At 36.5% G+C, this 20,809-nt stretch overlaps 1 protein-coding gene across 4 annotated transcripts in view; it reads right to left on the reverse strand.

Annotated features, from left to right (window-relative positions):
- LOC105059899 (ent-kaurene synthase-like 1) overlaps positions 1-20,809 on the reverse strand; it is a 44,504-nt gene that overhangs the window by 22,393 nt on the left and 1,302 nt on the right. For all 4 annotated transcript variants that reach the window (XM_010943399.4, XM_073244146.1, XM_073244147.1 and 1 more), the window contains one exon: positions 15,321-15,471. In XM_010943399.4, the coding sequence (XP_010941701.1) occupies positions 15,321-15,444 (124 nt within the window). In that variant the 5' untranslated portion in view covers positions 15,445-15,471. The remainder of the gene's footprint in view (positions 1-15,320; positions 15,472-20,809) is intronic.

Genomic DNA, 20,809 nt, shown 5'->3' on the forward strand with positions numbered 1-20,809 from the left:
CATCTACAATCACACGTGGGTCCTTTCATTTATGCATACGTATACTAAAAAGGAGACCTTGAGACCGGATGTCACACGATTTGCTACCAACTACATAGCACTTGATAGTCTTCTTCAAAAGAAAGCAGCCTGATGTCAGATGTTTATCAGTACCGAATGGCAGGAGAGCAGATATGCGAGGACCGGCACTGATAGAAGTCATGTGGAGAACTTGATGATGAGTTAGTCATTTTGACAGCAGGCTAAGAAGATAGTGAAGGCTATTAAGCCATTATATGAGGTACTTCACGCCGTGGATAGTGAAAGATACCCTCAGATAGACTTCTTATATTACATGATGGAGAGGGCAAAGAAACAGACAAGTGAGAATGATCCGAAGCATGCTCAGAAATTCATTAACATCATTGAGCACCGTTAGAACTATCAGATGAATAAAGATTTGCATCTAATCGATAAGTACGGATTCAAGAATACTTTAAAATATTTTTTTTCTCATACTTGTAAAAATATACTTAATCAATTATGGAATTTATCTGCAGTTTACTATTTGAATCCGAGATTTCAATATACCATTCCTCGGATAGATATGGATAACGAGCTTCTTGCTGCTCTCCTAATGTGATATATAAAATGATGCCCGATCCAGAAATCGCATCCTTATGTCTGTAAGAGGTATGCTAGTTTAAAACAGATGTGATTATTCAACTGAATTCAATCCGTACTCAACGATATATTTATAAATTTAATAAATATATTTTTTATAGACGAAATAATTTAGAGAATGATCAGACAGCTTTGGAGTCACATCAGCTGTCGTAAGCAAAAAACAGATGAATCCAGGTAAATTATATATCAATAAAGAGCAGCATAGATTGACATCATATGCCTAATAATATTATAAAATTTGATGTGTAATTTTATTTTTGCAGCTGAATGATGGATTCATTTTGGAATATTCGCAGAATATTTTAGAGGTGTTGTTGTTCGTATTTTTTTTCAAACGATCTCTGCTAGTGGCTATAAGTGCAATTGATCGACTTTCGTCCTTATCCACGGCAAACAGAGAAATCATCTAACACAAAAGTACCTCAATGATCTTATATATGTTCACTATAATCTGATACTGAGGCTAAAATATATTTTAAAAAAAGTACAACTAAAGTACATTGATCCGATACTAGATGATTATGCTAACGAGAATGACGATCCGGTCATCGGATAGCTTACAGGTCAATAGCAGGAGCCAGAGCTTGATGAGCCGGGGTCTTCTCCACGACCAGCCAGTCAGGATGGATTCAGGACAATAGACAGAAAAAAATATTTCACATAAGGTTTCAACTGATCAACCATAGCTTGAGACAGAGGACTCATTCATCACATGACTCGATGTTTGATACATCCTCGCAGAGGTTTGAGCAAGAAATGTTTAGACGAGGTCAGCGGTCAGCAACAAGACATCCATCCTTCCAATCACAGAAAACTCAATCACAGAGGAGCACAAGGGGAGAAAGAAAAGAGTTGCACGTGCACCATTTTTTTTTGAGTACAGAAGCTATCTGACTCAAATTCGAAGATCAGAGAGAGTGATAATGGTACTAGTAGTAGTCATGAATCTGATAACCAGAAAAAAACTGGAGGACAGAAGACTACTGCTTACGAGACAGCCATAGGATGATATTCAATTCATCGATGAGTCCCAGTTTATACATGCCACACAAGATAGAGACCATGATGGATGAGTCAGTAGAGACCGTAGGGAGCCGATTTCATATAGACAACGGGCTCATAAAGATCGTCCAGTACACGATGCAGCTGCAGACGATCTTGCACGTGGAGTAGGATCCATGGATATATCTGGATCATCCTCGCATTATGAATCGCATTACCCACAGCCATCTTATGATCTATATGGATATGGTGCACTCGAGACATCGTCTTCTAGTGGTTACTACCTTATGCAATCTGGAGCATCTTATGAATCAGATTTAGCTACTGACATATTTGGATGGACTCCTCCATAGCCATATTATCATCCCGAAGATATTTCTCAGAGTCAGAATTTGAGTGAGAGATCTAAGATGTCTTACAATCCAAAGAAGATGTCTTATGGGATGAATATTCAGGAGTACAATGCTTCTTGATTAAAGGGATGGATTGATGTTCCTCCAGACTATGCTAATGATCCAGATATATCTATAAGCGTCACAGATACTCGATAAGATATTGAATACAGAGCAGATCTCGAGGTTAGTATATCATTCTTTGTGCATTGTATGTTAAAAATTTGGATACATTTTAATACACATTTATACATTTTCTTTTTAATTTTAGGATGATAGAGTTGTAACATAATATAACTAAATATATATTTAAAATTTTGGATCAAAATTTTCTATACCGCTACTGAACTCACAAATTGAACCCAAATATGTCAATAATATGCAATATAATGTAATTTTGGGGGCTATAATTATGAATTAATAACTTGAAGATCCAAAAAAATGAAAACAAAAAAAATTGTACTGATACCGAATCGGTATGCCTAAGCGTATCGTGTCGGTACGGTACCGTACAGGCCCGATGTCGGTATGGGTATCGGTATCGATACAGCGGACCTTGTTCCAAGTATTCCAATTGCACAGAAAAGCCACTAAATTTAACAATAATGTAATTATGTATAGCAAAATAAATAGTTCTAACTAATTATTATTATGAAACACCTGCTTAGATGGGGACTTCAACTAAAAGAAGATCCACCCCAATTGAGATAAAATATAGGCATTTTTCCCATAGTCAGGTCTAAACTAGCCTGTTCTGACAATTAGAAGGATTTGATTGGATTTCTCCTATCTTGTGTTCCACATTGGCAGAGTCAAGCCAATGGTATGCCAAACTGGGCCGAACTGCCCCGATTCACCACCCCCTACTGAACCAAATCGAAGCAAGATTGTCACGGCTAGGCCTTTTTCTTCTTTGTTTTTGACAAAAGATACAAACCACTCCGAATTGGGCAATTCAGAGTATAACCAGTGCGAACTACCCTATCCACACCAATCTGAATTGGTTTGACCCCCACTCCCCCTATTTCAATATTAGAAAGGCATAAGAAGACCTCCTGAGCCTTCTCAGGCCTTTCTTCCATTTCTTTTTCAAAATACAGCCCCTATTTTGTCAAAAAATCTGAGATTTTGACAATTAAAAGAGGATCCAATCCAAAATAAGGAAAATGGCTCTCCCCCAGCTCATTTCCTCCCTCTTTTTTTTTCAACATCGAAAAATGCCAGAAAAATAAGGGGAGACCATGCCAAATTTTTTTATTTTGAAATGAGGTCATGATATGTTGTAGATCTATAGATGATCTATTAAATTGTTTAATTTTTATTAAATTCGATAATTTTTAAATTAAAAATATATTTTTATTAAAAATAAAAAAAAATAATAAAATTCAAAAAATAACTGTAAAATTAAAAGCTTGTTTAGAGGCTTGCAAACTACTCTCAACCAAAATTTGGTGTCCACTTATTCAAGTTTGGACACGATCATGTGCACAATAGCCTCGATCCAAATTTGAATAAAATTGAGAAATAAGTAACCTTTGATAGATGCCCACAAGCTTAAAAATATATATATAATATCTATTATAGCACGCTACATGAATCTAAGCTCAAATTACAAAAATTATTTTTAAATTTAAAAAATATTAAAAATATATAATTAATAAAAATGATAAATTAGTACTACATATTTGATGATTCAAAAGAATTTTCTAAAGTAGAAAACACATTTTTTTGAATCTATGATACATAAAATTATTTTTAATTGAAAAATTATAAAAAAATAAATAACACAGAAATAATGAAAAATTAGTACTATGTATTACATAATTCAAAAATATTTTCGAAAGTAAAAAACATATTTTTTTCATGATAATGAAAATTAAATATTTTTAAATAATTAATACGCTAACTTGCTTGATGTGAAGGAAAGGAGACCCAAGGCGAGACATTGGTTCAGATCATCAACAAATCCTCTCAGGTCGGCACTACTGGAGGTGCAACTAGTGCAACACAGGATTTACAATAGTAACTAGGTTTAAGCGGGACCTAGTTGATGGCTACGATGTATCTATACACCAAAAATATCCACAAGAGATCCGATAGTTGATAAGAAGTACTTAGCTGATTTCAAAGCAGTGAAGGAAATGGTTGCCAAGAAAAAGATGGTGGACTACCGAGCAGCAAAACCACCTTTCTATCACTTTAGGAAGTTAAAGGAGGCCTCTACTCTAGATAACAAGGCATAGATCCACTATCATTCAAGCGAGCCTAGATGAGCATTGGCAGTAGGATAAGGTGGCTAGGCGTAAGGTTCTATTTGGGCCATCACATTAGGAGTCGAGCTCTGGTTTTGTGACTGATGGAGAAGATCAAAAGTTCAGGAGGATCTTCTAAGTTAGGGAGGCCATCAGTAGAGATAGTGGCCATATTGCATCTATGCTAGTGTCTTTTGGCAATAGTAAAATCCTTTAGAGAGTAGAGAGGTTCCACTAGGAGCTACCATCCCTGATTTATATCCACATGCCCTCCCTAGCAGGCATCCAAAGCAGGAGAGGATTGACAGCATATTGAAAAAGGATAAAAAAAAGTATACAAGGCGAGCCATTGAATTCAGGTTCCACTTCAGCACAACTCAACAAATGCGACAAGCAACACATCATTTATAATGAGCTTCTTCATAACAATGAGGAGCTACAAAAGTGGATTGTATCATACCAAAGCAAGTGGCCCACATATGAACAGTGATATATAATAGTTGGATCAGTCCTACCAGGCAGAGCATCATCAACTTCTTGACATACTATGACATAATTTTTTTTCTAGAACTTAGATGATACTTCCAATCAGATACACGATGCCAAATACATCCTCAGATTGATGGAAGATATGATTGATCAGGTAAGAGAGGAAGATACCGTGCGGGTCATCATTGATAACAAGCTATAGTATAAGGCCGTTGGGGAGATCTTGATGGAGCGACGGCCGCATATTTTTTGAATCATACATGATGCATATTATATCAACCTCATGTTGATAGAGATTGAGAAGATTCGTGTGGTGCAGTAAACAGTAGAAATGACCCAGTCCATCACTAGATTTATCTATAACTACACATGAATCTCATCATTAATAAGGAGGTATGTGAGGGTCAAGATCTTAAGACTTGCTATGGTAAAGTTTGCTACTAACTACATAGCACTTCATAGCCTCCTTGGGAGAAGCATGCCTGCGCAGATGTTTGCCGGTGCCAAGTAGCAAGAGAGCAAATTTATAAAGGCTGACACTAAGGGGAGTAACATTAAGAACTTGATGACAAGGCAGATGTTCTAGTAGTAGGTCGAGAAGATAGTGAAGGCTATAGAGCCGTAATACAAAGTGCTTCAAGCCATGTATAGCAAGAGGTACCCTCAGATGGGCTTCCTATATCACATAATGAAGAGGCAAAGAATTAAACTAAGAAGATAGATGCAAAGCATGCATAAAAATACATCAATATCATTGAGTAGTGATGGAACTACCAGATAGATAAGAACTTGCATCTAGCAGGCAAGCAAGAAGACAAGAACATCAAAAATTTGACTATTATATTTTTACAATTTTACTAAAACAATTACGAACTCTATCTACAACTTACTACTAAACCTAAGGTTCCAATTAACCAGATCTGGAATCCACATAGACGGGAAACTTCTAGCCACCATGTGCAATGTGATATATAAGATGGATCCTGATCCAAAGGTTACAACCTTGAGTCTACAAAAGGTAAATTAACTTAAGTGACATGCTTTTATTAACTCTTTATCTTCAATCGATAACATATTATAACACATCTTTTTCATAGATGAAAATATCTAGAGAGGGCACTAACAACTTTAGAGTCTCAACAATTGTCGTAACCAAGAAAAGTATAAATCCAGGCATATTAGATATCAACAATAACTATTATCTGACGTTAGATAGTTACTAATATGATATTGTCTTATATATAATTTTTTTCAATGCCTTTGTAGCTGAATAGTGGATTCATTTTGGTTTATCGACAAAAAATCTTAAGCGATTATCCATCTAGATTCTCACCCAGGCAGTCTCCTCGAGATGCTGTGACGCAACTAATCCACCTTCACCCTCATTCACAGCAAACAGAGGAACCGTCTGATACAAAGGCGCCTCAATGACCTCGTATATATTTACTACAATTTGAGATTGAGGTTGAAATGCATTTAGAAAGAAGTTGAGCTAAAGTACTCAAATGTGATCCATAATGGTTTTGTTCAAGGATGATCCTATGATCGAAAGCTTGTGGGCCAGCAACAAAAATTGGAGCTTAATGAGCCAAGAACGTCTCCACAATCAGCCAATTTGGTAACTGGCGAGGCTAGGGTGGATGCACAACGATGAGCAGGTTGCAACATTTCATGCATCCCTCTAACTGATCAATGACAGCTAGGTCACTGGATAGTCGATCATCATGTGACTCCATATTCAAGACATCCTCCCAGAGATATGATCAAGAGTTGTTGAGATGAGGCATTATGCTATCCAATCAACTGAGTCATGAGGAAGACATCCATCCTCCCAGCATAGCCAGGCACAGAGGGGCATAAGAGAAAGTAGGCAACTGCTTAGTACAACCTAAAAAGAAAAGTAGTTGTAGCCCCGATGGACAGAGTAGGGTCAATTCATTCAGATTTAGAGACCATGAGCAGCGATGACAGTTCGATAATCATGGATCGGGTGGCTAAGGAGAGTGGACATATGGGACCACCATTTATGAGATACAACTACAAGATGGTCTTGGATTCACCAATGAATCCTAGTTTATGCATGCTCAATAAAATAAGGACCATGGTGCACGAGCTAATAGAGCCTGTGAAAATACAATTGCATATATGAGATGGGCTCCTCGATGTCGTTCAAGATACGATGCAGGAGCAGATAATCTCGCACATGGAGTAGGATCCATAGATATGGATATGGGTATGGTGTGTCTAAAACATCATCTTCTTGTGGCTACTAGCTATATATCGGATTAGATTTTGCTACCAATATATTTCAATGAGTCCCTCCATAGGTGTATTATCAGCTAGAGGATATCTCTCAGATTTAAAGCATCAATGAGAAACTCGAAATCGGTTATAACCCAGAGCCCGTACCTTATAGGATGACTATACAAAACTATAACACCACTTGGTTAGAGAGGTGGGCTAATGTGCCTCCTAATTATGTGCCATGCCCCTGATCCAAGATCGCGAGCTAGAGGTCATAGCAATCGCTGCATACTCACGAAGAACTCTCCAAGCAAGCATGCAAGGCATCTTATCACGATATCATAAAGCAACAGTAGAACAAAATTTAAATAATTAATGTTCCACTTTATTTTAAATAACTAAATCAAATGTCTTACAAAATAAAATTTCATGGTCATGCATCAAATTTCAATAAATCCTAATCTAAAATAAAATATCAAAGTCTACCTCTAATTTGCTCTCCTATATTGAATCTCCAAGTCAAGCTAGATCTCTGAATCTATAAAAATAATAAAATATAAGGTAACGAGCTAAACAACACAATAAGCAATGATTACCTTAACTAGATAACTCATGTGATAATATAAATTGCAATTATCAAAATATAATTTATCATTAATCAGTGCATAAACATAATCAAATTTATTTTTAAAATATGAATTCAGTAATGTCAGTATCTTTCAAATATTCATACGCATAATCATATATCTGATTTCAAAAATTAATCATATTCAAAAATCTGATTCCAAATAAATTTCACTTAACTCATTAGCCTTTAACTATGACCACATTTATATCCTATGGTCGGACTAGAATACCACCCTTATCCCCATGCCTGAGTAGAAGTACCACACTTATATCCTATGGCAAGACCAAAATACCACACTTATATCCTATGGTGGGACCGGAATACGATACTTATATCCTATAACGGGATCGAAATACTATACTTATACCCTGTGCCCAGACCAAAAATAAAATCATAAGTTCAGAGTGCCAATGCATAACCAATAATTGGTAGGATTCAGAATATAGCTAGGCTGAGAGTCCAAAACCGACTAACATCAAAATTCATTTCTCAAAATAATACATGCCATAATCAAAATAATGCATATATGATTTTAGATCAGTAAATAGTACAGAAAATAATACTTCTAAATTTCATATCAATTTTCATTCAAAACACATTCTTCATATGATTCATAAACATATATAAATTTATTAATAATTTATTTAATATTTAAAATAATATTATATAAATAAAAAATCTAAAGAAGGTGGATCACTACTTACCTCACATGTGCTCCAACGAACCCATATAACTTCAAAAAATTTTCTTTCAAAACCTAATATCCAAAATCATACTTTTATAAAACTTAATCATAATTATTTTCAAAATAAAAATCCTAATTCTTCACAGGACTGGCTGGCTATGCAGTAGCACCCGACATCCTATCAATTTAATCTACAGCATCAAATCGATCCACTCTAAATCAAGGGTCAACAAAGGATACTACAATGCAATCGATGATAAAATCTCACGATGCTTGATCCGATCAAGATGGACATCAACAAACTGTCCAAACAGTCAATGACCAAGATCCATTCATCAAGATCTATCAAGACTATTAGAGGATCTTTCTAAGGTCCAGAAAATCTCAAAAAAGATATAATCCAAAAAGAGATACTTTTAAAAAGAGAAATTTGTAGAGAGAGAAAATAAAATTTTTTTAGAGAGAGAAAGTGGAGAGAAAATTAGACTTTCTAAAGAGGAAAAGTAAGGATTCAAACTGAAGGGAGAGAAGGAAGAGAAAAAACTCTCTTTCCTTTCTTTTTTATCTTTTCTTTTTCTTTTTCTTTTTCTTTTTCTTTTTTCTTTCTTTTTCCTTTTTTTCTTCTTTCTTTCTTCCCGTGAGTTCTCTACAAAACAAGGGACCTATAGTCTCCATTTATTCTTCGAACCGGAGGCTACGGCCGACGCAATGATGGCCGACATTGACTGGGACTGCAACACCACAGCCCAACAATTCCAGACCGACAGTTGGCTATGACCACCGGCATCGAAAAAACCAAAGGGGAAAAAAAACTAGAGGAAAACAGGATTTTCTTGTCTCAAATCTTCCGGCAAAGCCAACGGCCGACAAGGTTGTCTAATGCTATGGAAAGAAAGGGAAAAGAGAGAAGAACAAGGGCCAAGGCTCACCTTGGGCTCCGATGAGCTCTCCACCTCTAATTTCCAACAAGCACAATGAAAGGCCATGATGGACATAAAAGAAAGGGGGGCTTCTCCGACAAGGGTTTGGCAGTCGGTGGTGGGGGCTTCACAAGGGACTCCGTCCCTTTAAATAGACGTGGACAAGGAGGAGTTTGACTCCCTCCCGACCTCCGATTCCCACTCCAATTGGGAGTTTTAATGAGTCTTCTCCCCTCTTTTTCCCTCTTCATTTTTTTTTCTCTCTTTTTTTTTCATGCTTTGAGATTTATGCATGATATTACATTATGCTAATAATCCGAACATCTACGAGAGACATAACCACTCAACAAGATTTTAGATATTGGTATGTATACTATACTTTGAATACATGCAACTAATTATACCATTTTATGTTTTGTATCTCACTAATTTATTCGAGGATATTTCATGTTGCTTCTCCTAACATGCAAAGCCAGGATCGCTGGCTTTTTTCTTTCCATTTTGGTTTTGGTCCGGGGGTAGCAAACCCAATGTCATAGATTTTTCAGATTTTTGCCCCTCCAAAATAGTATTGTTTGATTGTTTCAGTTCAATGCCATGGTGAAGTAGAAAAATCATTCCAAAATGTCAAAAAGCATCATTTAGGGTAGACTGGGGTGATAGAAACATTATAAATATCAAGAAATATCAAATTAAAGTTAAAATCATTCATAAAACCAAAAAAAAATATTAGTTTTCATTGAACCTTAAAAAATGGAAGAAAAAAAAAGGCATGCCACAGTGTATGGTGTGTCGGTGTGGTACTGAACCAGTGTCGTACCAAACTAGGCATGGACCATACAACTCTCGGTACCAGTTCAGCAATCTTGCCTTGGCCTCTGCCTAGTCTACTGACTCCTCGAAGTAGGTTATCCATCAACATATACTCTGCTTTCACTTGATCTTGGGGCTGCCCTATTGGTCACAGTGCTTCCATATACCTACTGCCAACAGCAAGTCTCAAGGTGGTGTACCTTGATAGCAGTCAGAAGCAAAAGCCTCCTCTCTTCCTCTGTTACCTTCTCGATTAGGTCTGGTTCTGGCCCTTAACATTGCAGATAAATTGCAACCTAAGATCCCAACAGATGATGAAGATAGAGAGAATGAGGAGAAAAAAAAAAAGAAAAGAAGTCATCACCTCTGTTCTTGATACAAAAATTTCAAAAATGAAAGTGGTGCACATCAGGTTAGGCATGTCAACCTTATTTTCAGCATACATATATGGGCCTTTACCATGCACCACACCCACCAGGGGCACCACCTTCCTTAAAGATACCACGGCAAAAAGCATATTTTCTTAATGTTTGAAATAGGCACATGGAAGATGGACAAAACTGAATAAATAGATCAACAAAATCAATTTGAAGTGAGGCTCGTTTTTGTAAGTTTTGTTGTCAGATTCCCATGCTCTGAGTATCAAGGAATAGCATCCAGCTAGCATGGGTGGGAGTGCTCACCATTTGGACAAGGCGTCAAGGTGTAACAGATTCTTGCTTACTGCTGTGCTGAAACTTCTGCACTTGAAGCTCTACCTAAGTCAACATGGGTTGTATTGGAGAGCATGAAATTATTAAGAAGCATGTAGAATATGAGTGGATACCTTAAAGCTGACCCAAGAGCTCTCAATTTACTCCTGTCGACATTTCCTATCTCATGGATTTTAATGTTAACCAATTGATCTGAAAAGCATAAGCTATTAACTAAATAGAAAAATAAATAACCAGGTTGGAAGGGACTTGAACTCATGATCCTCAACAAAATTAGCTCTCATTCCATGTTGACTAACTAGCAAATTTGAAAAGCTTAAGCTATTAGGGAATGGGTGAATAATATATCAAGCTGAGCAACCCACCCCCCTTTCCTCCCCCTAACAAGCATTGTAGACCATGCACGTGGAGGGACAATAAAGATAACACATGAGACAAGCTATAAATGGCAATTGGGTTAATTAGATAAATAATTGCCCTTAAAGAGAATTGAACCTGAGACTTCTAGCAACTAAGTTTTGCTGCTTGTTAACTAACCACTTGGCCTCAAAACTCAAAAGCTTAAGCTACTAGGAAATGAGTAATCAATGTAATATGAGCTGAACACCCCATCTCATGCTTGCCTGGACCACACACTTGAGAAAAACAAATTGAGGAACTTGAGAAAACAATTCAAGATGAGAATTAGGTTATTAAATAAATAATTGATTTGGTGGGTATTTGAATTTGAACCCATGATCTCTAGCAATTTCAGCTTTGATATAAGGTTAACTAACCACTTGAACCTAAAACATAAGAAATAGGCCAACAATGTAAATTAGGCTTCACATCTAGGACCCAACGAGATCAAATAATAATGCAGAGCAAGATCCCAACCAAGCAGAGAACAAAATAACAAATTTAATGGTTCAATGATGATAGCAAAATTAATGTTGAGCCTGCATATGTTTGACACTGTTACAGCTGCAGCACAAATTTGTAAGAATGATTTACCACTGGAAAATTTGGCTCCTCCAAAACTATTAGTACTATTCTTGAGCCAGTTAATTGTAATAATGTCTACAATGTACAATCTACATTGATACACTTAACTCCAGTCAGGCCCTAGACATATTCTACTCTTGTCTGAGGCATCAGTTATGACTGTTGCTACCCATGAAGTTGCTACTGGACTATCTAAAGTAGCTGAAGATCAGAGGCCTCCGCATAGAAAAACCAATGATAGCATTACATATATCCCTGATTAGTGTTAGACCAACTCGAGCAATTCTTCAAAGTACTTATGTCTGCTTAGAACAATTCATGATTATGCTGTTGCCACTGGTGATACCAAGTTCAGACACTTGGCATGGATTAGCCCAGAATAATGAAATTGTCTTCCCAAATTATAATCCATCCACCTGTGTGAGTCTCCACCCTTTGGATGTTAAATATAACAGAATATATAGCCCTCCCCACAATGCCTTGGGCATACAATGTGCATGATCTGGGATCAATTCTAAATACATTATGGGAGGAATTATAGCAAAACTTTAATATACACATCTCTTCTATACCCAAATCTAAAGCAAGAAGATAGAAAAGAAGTTATTCACCAGAGCCTCCCTCAGAAATTCAAAAGCCTCCGCAAATTAGAAGGCAACTCCAAACAAAATTTTAAGATAAACATCTCCCCCAAACCCAAATCTAAAGCAAGAAGATTGAAAAGAAGTTCCTTCCCAGAGCCTTACTCAAAATTCAAAAGCCTCTGTGAAATAGGAGGTAACTCTGCATGAATTTCACTCCCACAGACTGGTCTTTCTTATCTGAAATATGTTTAACTGAATTCTCAGCTCAGGATTAGGGATGTTTGAAAGATAATACTCAGGTTAAAGTCTTCAAAAAGAAAGATAGTTCTCAAGTTAAAATTAAGACATTCTTGCAAGAAAAAGGAGAGTCCAAAGCTGACAGAATTCTTAAAAGCACACTCCAGCACACACGCACACATAGAGAGGGAGTAGAATTATCTCGATAACTTTATGTCAGCTAGTATAGAAGGATGGATATATGGAACTAATCAATATAGAATTCTTGATTGCTCTCCAAACAACATATTTTAAGCACTTGCAAAGCCTGCATAATAGGCTCTGTCACCTCCATTACCGCATAATATACCATAAATTTGGCATCCATTATCACTTTTCCAAAGGAGATATCACATATCAGCAACCACTAAAACATTTCTTGACTAGTACAAGTAGACTTTCATATAGACAGCGATCACATGAAAATCTTAGTGTTAAGTTTTTGTTGCTAATCATCCAAAGTTCAATGAGCTATGTTTTAACAATTCTAAGCTGTGTATTTTTACTCGTATAAACTGATATTCATGTACTAGCTAAATGTGGGAAAAGTTAGAAAGCTGTCTGAAACTTCTTTGACTCAACTGCTGGTGTCACAGCCATTTTACACACCCATCTCAAGTTTTGGTGGCTTGTCAATAGGTGTTTGAAAATAAATAAATAAATGTTGTGGCAAATGTTACACAAGAGTTGTGGCACCTGATCTACATGTTACATATTACTTATGGGATTGAGAATATTTAAATTCTTTAGGAATAATATGAGAGGTCATTATTATAAAAGGACCTAATAATAATTCAAAGGGTTAAATCAGCATATGGAGTACCTCTCATGATTTTTTATTTCAAGGACTTTCTAGCTGCATCATTTATCTAGATCCCAATGAAATGAAATGAGACCAATCAAATAACATTTAATTGATTGTGCACCTTTCTTCCTCTTTTTGCCTCTCAATTTAAGTCTACTTAAGTATATATTGGTTTTCTTCATAGCTATATAACCAGTTGGATGGCATCCCCAACATGCAATGCATGGTCATAGGCTAGATAGAGCCCTACTTCAGCGCATGCATCTGCTAATAAGGTGCTGGACACTAAGGCGTTATTTTGTATATCCTTCCTGCTTCGGTAGACAAAGAAAACCCACTAAAGGTTCAGTCACAACCAAAATCTGGTTTGAAGCAGAGATTTAGTGTGACTGCAATGGTTAGATGCTGAGCCTTGAGCATCCAGATTGCAGTTGTAAAATCTTCTTCCTTGACTTGTTTGTCTGAACATGCAAGATGACAACTAACGAAGCATGGAGAAGGATACAGCATACGGACATGACACAATACAGACGCATTGATAGAGAAAATATCGAATAAGTAGGATACAATATGATTAGGACACAACAAACAATTTATATATATATTTTACCTATATATGTGAAAAAATATCCAAAAAGGATGGTGGACTACAAAGATAACATAATCCATACCTTATATAATAGAATCAACTTCCATAAACTTATTATTTAGTCATCATTCAAATGCATAGAGCCCAATCTGTGCTCTCCATTATAAATATCAACATAACAAACTCTAAGAGTAACCATTTATTATTAAAAGGAAGATATTGTAAGAAAAGAAAGAACAAGAAGCACTCCCTCCCATTCCTAGAAGAATGAGGGAAGTATCTAAGTGTATCCACTAAGCATCCCAAGTGTTTTTTTTTTTTTTTTAAATTTATTTTGAAATGCTGGATACTTAAAAACGTATGGGACGAATATCCCTGAAGTATCTGACAAGTATCAGTAACCAATACTTATCCGATATGGAAATGGCATGCAATATGAATTATCCCTGCTTCCTAGATGACAAACTTATACTCTTAACCACTTTATGATTAAGAAGACTTGCATGTGCTCCATCAATTCAAATACTAAGAGCATTAATTATGATTTGTGTGCTAGTAATCTTTCCTGCACCATGCTTTTAGTGAGATGATTTTGCTCTTTAACAACATATTTCAAAAATGATTCAAGAAGCTACTCAGCTTTTGACTTGCACTAGTTATGCATGAAAAGGTGAAATAAGACTTTGCAATGTATGAAGTGCCCTCTCAAAGAGCTATATGCAAAAGGTTTTCATTATGTTAACTTCCATGGAACACATGTTCTTGTATGCATGCTTACAACAAGATGGTGAAGATACCGCATGCATAATGCAACAATGTCTCAACTATTATTCAACACATCAGAAAAGACAAAAGAGTGATCAAGAGAGAAAAATGGTACTTAATTGTTTTTGTTTTTTCCTTGAGCAAAGGGAGGAGGTTATCCCCCACCTAGCAACCTGTGCGCAAAAATGGGACTTAATAATCATCATCACACCGATCCACCTAGACAGATGTAAGCCGGTGCTTGATGCAATCATTAATACATTTTAACACTTCCTTCCAAATAGAAGTCACAATAAGAACTAAATGAATTTTGCAGGCAAGGAAAAAAAATCCTCAAATTGACTATAGATCTGACACAGAAAATCCTAAGAATATATGAAACATAACATAAGCTTGTTTATCTTTTAAAATAGAACTATTGCAACCAAGTCCTAGAAAACTAATTGATGTGCCTAGATATTCATTTTATTTGACTAAATGGAAATAAAAAAAATTACTTGGAACTTTTCATACCGTTCAGACCTTCAGGAGCAGCTGCTCTTGTGGATTGTGTGATCCTCAAACTAGGTATATAAATATTTGGACATCCAATGCCACAAATGGAGCAACCGATAGAGGGGGAAAGGAACTGCATCATCACTGAGCTATGGTTTGGAATGTGTCACTGTGAAGAGGGAAAGACACACCAAGAAAGATCAAAATATGAAAAGAAATGGGGGAAAAACCGAAAAAAGGTGGGAGAAAGAAAGCAAAGTTGTGAGGATGTTTTCGATAGTATTACAAAATATAGACAATCGTGTCCAATCCGATTCAAATAAAAGACCAATTACTTTAATCAGCATGAAATAAAAGGGGCTTTACAACCAAATATTAGTGATGGTTAGTTGCTAATCATATTCTGACAATACCATTTTGGAATTTATTGTATATGTTTTCTCCAAAAACCGTACTATTTCAAATAATGTGTTGCTTTAAATGGTAAAACTCAAAGCTTTAAATCCCATGGAACTAAGGGGTTCTAGTTTCTCCATGGAACAGGATACCCTAGCATCCCACCCCATCTTGGTGGTTGTCTCGGTCAACCATCCCGGTAGGAACCCTCCATCTATCTACCTGTGCTATTGCCTTTATTTATTTCTTTCTTTATTTATTTTTTTTCTTATATATTTTCTTTCTTCCTTCTTTCCTTTTGTGCTTTCTTTTTATTCTTCCTTCCTTTATTTCTTCCCTTTTTCTTCTTTCTTTCCATTCTTACTTCTTTCCTTCCTTTCTTTTTATTCTCCCTTATTTCCTTTATTTCCTTCCTTTTCTACTTCTTTCTTTCCTTTCTTCATTTTTATCCTCCCTTTCTTCCTCCTTTTCCTCTTTCTCATACTTTCTTTCCTTACCTTTTTCCTTTTCTCATACTTTCCTTACCTTTTCTTCTTCCTCCTCCTTTTCCGTACCTTTTCTCCTTATTTCTTTCCTTATCTTTTTCCTTACCTTTTCCTTTTATCCTCCCTTTCTTCCTTTTTCTCATACTTTCCTTCCTTACCTTTTTCCTTTTCTTCTTGTTTTCTTTCTTCTTCTTCTTTCCCCATGTGGCTGGTTTTCGGAGTCCTAACCCCATCCTAGTCCCATTTTCTCATAACAACGGGACAGGATAGTCAGGAAACAACCCCCCCCCCTCCCCTCCTTCCAAGATTTAAAAGCTATATTTTCTCCAGTTGATATAAATATTGAGGCACTATGTTCCCAAAATTTACAGCAAAAAGTAACCCCCTTATCTCTCTCTTCATATATTTCCATTTCCATCATCTTGGTGGGACCCTCCTTTTTCTCTCTCATCATTCATCTTTATTTTTCTTTTGCTTTTTTTTTTTGATAAGGACATTCTTTGTTTTTTTAGTATAATCTCCTATTGCTATCATACTAAATACCATGGAGAGCACCTTTCTCTTTCTATCAAGCTTATATTGTTATTCATATTCATATTTTGCTCCTTTTGTTATAACCCCCTTATCTCAAGACAAACTTCTACCTCTATTGAGGTTCAATGGAGGTACTCCCCATTGAATAGGTTTCCATCTCCCAGATGTCACTATCTTAACCTCCTTCATCATGTCTAACATTAATCTTTATAAATTTAAGATCAAATTAAATAAATATTTCTTGTTTTGTTAATTTATTATCTTTGAGGAATTTTTTTCACCTTGGCACCCCATATAATATAATCTTGTCTTTGCCTTCAGTGATGCTATTAAAGTTGTTCATTTTGTGTCCACTTAGTGCAAACATAAGGGACATCCAACACAGATGTTCTGTGCCTCTAGTTATTTCAAATGTTATAAATCAATTCATGAACAATGTACACCATGCCTATCATGGAATTTGCACTAGAAGGATTAAAGCCCCAATAATACCATCAAAATCTTAGCCTGACACTCTCTACATACACATGTGCGTTCATGTGTCTAATTTGTCCTAATTTCCCTTAAAAGGTGAGAAATTATACATACCCCCTTGAAATCTTGAAACTCACTTGCATGCCCATACCATTAATCGCATTGCAACAATGATAACCTGATCCAATTGGACCATCTGCATGAATTTTAAAGCAGAAAAAAGAGAAAAAATTGAGACAAAGGCTCCCGAAGCACTGATGTCAGGATCTGGAGATCTTCCTATAGGTCGAGGTTTGTTACGGCTAATCTTTACCAGCTATATCAGCAAGTGCCCACTAGAAACCAGGATGGTGGTTGGATCTGGAAGCTTGAGGTGCATCTGAGGGTGAGTTTCTTCCTTTGGAAGGTTGCTTGGAGACGACTTTCGACCAAAGTCACCCTTAGGAGGAGAGATATGGATATCCAATCGATCTGCCCCTGTTGTGTCATAGAGGAGACGATGGCACATTCCCTCTTCTAGTGTCCATGGGCCAGACAGTTCTAAAGGCTGGCTGGACTCCATCAGATTGAACAAGTTGAGGATCCTCTTGGGAATTTTTTAGACATGTTGATCGAGAGCAGAGGATATTTTATCCCAAGATGTGGTCATCAGTGCAGCTTATATTGGCCAACATATCTGGCTAGCCAGAAATAGTCTAGTTTTTGAGTCAAGAAAGACCTCGGCACGGTTTATCTTAGAGAAAGGCCTTACTCAAGCAACGGAGCTGATTGATGTGACTCGAGGCCTTCGATGACCTGGGACTCCCACCTTGCTCCTGTAGCGACCCAACAAGTGTTTATTATTTGGGAGCTCCCTCCGTCGGGATACGTAAGGTCAAGTTTGATGGAAGTGGCTGAGGTAGGCTTGGAGGTGCGGTGTTCATGATCCATGGGTCTGACTCTAGATTGATCATGGCCGGGGGTTGCCAATTGTTCGAGCCTTCAGTTCCTGGGATGGAGCTTCGGACTGCATGAACTGGAATTGTGTGTGCCCAGAGGACCCTACATGTGGATCATATTGTTATTGAGGGTGATTCTGCCACGATGGTGTCCTGGATTCAGGGATGCACACAGGGAGTTGTTTCACATCATATCCTTTGAGATACTTTTATTTTGTTATCTGGGTGTGCAGGTCTTTCTATAAGGTACATCTTTTGGGAGGCTAATACTGTAGCTAATTGTGTTGCAGTCTATGTTGCGAAGTACACTGATGATTTCTTGTATACTGATCTGGGGATGATTCCTAGGCTTTTTAAGAATTTTTTGCTTTCTGATTCTCTTAGATGTATTCACACAAGACTTGTTTGAATGATCCGCTTTTATCAAAAAAAAAAGACTTTCGAAGGAAATCTTCTTCTCCAACGAGTCCAGCATGGAATCAAACTCCTAGGGCTGCCACAACCCTAGAAAATCCCCTATAAATCTTCCCCTCTCCCCCCAAAGCAATCAACGACAAGCACTAGCCCTCCTCTCTTATTCCTTATTTTTTTCTTCCCTATTTTTGCTGATCTTCCAAGACCCATCACTAAAAAAATCGAAGCCAAGACACCACCGGAGCCGAGGTAAGGCCCCAATCTCATGTCCTCTCTTCCCTCTGCTTCTTTCTATGGCCCTACGCACCACAGCCAGCTTTGATTTTGCCGAAAATCAATAGAAGAGAAAAACCCCTATTGCCATCCCTTGTTTGACCGAGTTTCTCAAGCTTTTTTGGCCATCTCTGTCGCCAGCGTCCCTTGCCGAGGACCTCGGCCTCTTCCTTATGTTGGCCCTCGATTGGAGCTAGAGCCCTAGCCGCCGACGAGCAAGCGGAGACCCAAAAAGACCAAGCCGAGAAAGGCCCCTATTCGGCCTCCCTTTTTTCCTCCTATTGCTAGTCAACATACTACTGCCAGCCACACCCCGTCGCCCACCACCGATCCTCCAGCCACTAGCCACCACGCCTGCTTCCTCCCTTGTTCGGCCAAAGAAGGGAAGAAGAAAAAAAAAAGAAAAGGAAGAAGAAGAAAGAAAGAAAAAAAAGAAAAAGAAAAGAGAGAGCATACTTATCTCTCTCTCACCTTCTCTCTAGGATTTCTCTCTCTACCCTCTCTTTTTCTCTCTCTATCTGATCCATGGATCCCAATAGAGGGTCATGTGCTTCTCTACTATAAATCAAACCTAGAAAGATCTTTTGGAAAAGAGATCCAAAAATACTTTGATATCCGTGCAATATGTCAACCCCACCCCCACCATATTGACTATTTTTTAAATCTACTATTAATGAACCTTGTTGATTGATCTTGGCCTTAATCCAATCTATGCTTCATGATTCTTTGATCGAGTCACTTGGAACTCTTGACTAAGAGGCCTTGAATTGCCTTGGTGCCCGGGCAACCTATCGGACTAACCATCGATCAATGATCCTCTTTCTTTATGATTTTTAATCTTATTGAATTCATCGAACAGAAGATCATGTTTTTGATATTTTAAATAAGATTATCTGATTCTTCTAACGAAATTTGAAGATCTAGGACAAATAAGGTAAGTGAATCTTACGCTTCTTATTTATTTTTAAATTTATCATATTTTTCATGCAAATAATCTATTGTTGATAAAAAATCATATTTTTCATAAAATAAGGATCAATATATGAGATACGAAAATGCACATTTTATTATGACAAGTGATTCCATAAATATGTTTTATAAAAATAGCATATTTATAAAATATAAATTTTATTATTTTTTTCATCTACGTATATGTATGTTTTAAGAAAAAGATATAAAAATTTTCAAGCCTCTCATATAGCTATGAATCAATTTCTGGAATTGGAAAAAAGTTGACATCCAAAGCTAGCATTCATAAGAACACAGGCCTGCTAGTGTATATAAAATTGACATACAAAACAAGAATTTTATCTATTAAGAACACGGACCCAGTCATGGATATAAAGTGACCATAATACGAATATTTATAAGCAAGATTTTTGATACATAACATGAACACATGACAAGAATGATTACAATCATGTTTACGAAATGTTCATAATTTATGCATGCATAATTATCTTTATGACTCATTTTATTATATGCTCTATGAAATGCTTTATTTTGTAATATCTTTTATTTTATAAATATTATATTATCATAAAAAAATTTATGCTTGATTCGATAAGGAAGTATAAGTTTTACTTACTGAGCTGGTATAGCTCATATCTTTTTTATTTTTTCTTTTTCTTTTACATAGAAATAAGGTTAAGAATGACAGAGGATCCAAGCTTGAGGGTTTGCATAGCAAGCTTGATAATTTTGTAGCTAGAACTTAATTTATTAAATAATTATGGATTTGTAGTCAATTATTTATGAATTTTGTGACATGGGTTTGGTATTTGATTTTGGATTTACATGCTTTGAACTAATCTTAGCTTAATTACTTGATGAATGATGGAATTGAATCTTTTATTATATTTTATTTATGATGGATTTTAGCTAATTATGATTCATTGATTTCGTATTCTCGTGGGCTACATCCCTCGATAGCATCGTTGTATTATGTCTCGGATTTGGAGCATGACAGCAACAACTTAAGCTGGCTTTAGCA

This window comes from Elaeis guineensis, chromosome 10, assembly GCF_000442705.2.
Source record: "Elaeis guineensis isolate ETL-2024a chromosome 10, EG11, whole genome shotgun sequence".
NCBI classification, from domain to species: domain Eukaryota; kingdom Viridiplantae; phylum Streptophyta; class Magnoliopsida; order Arecales; family Arecaceae; genus Elaeis; species Elaeis guineensis.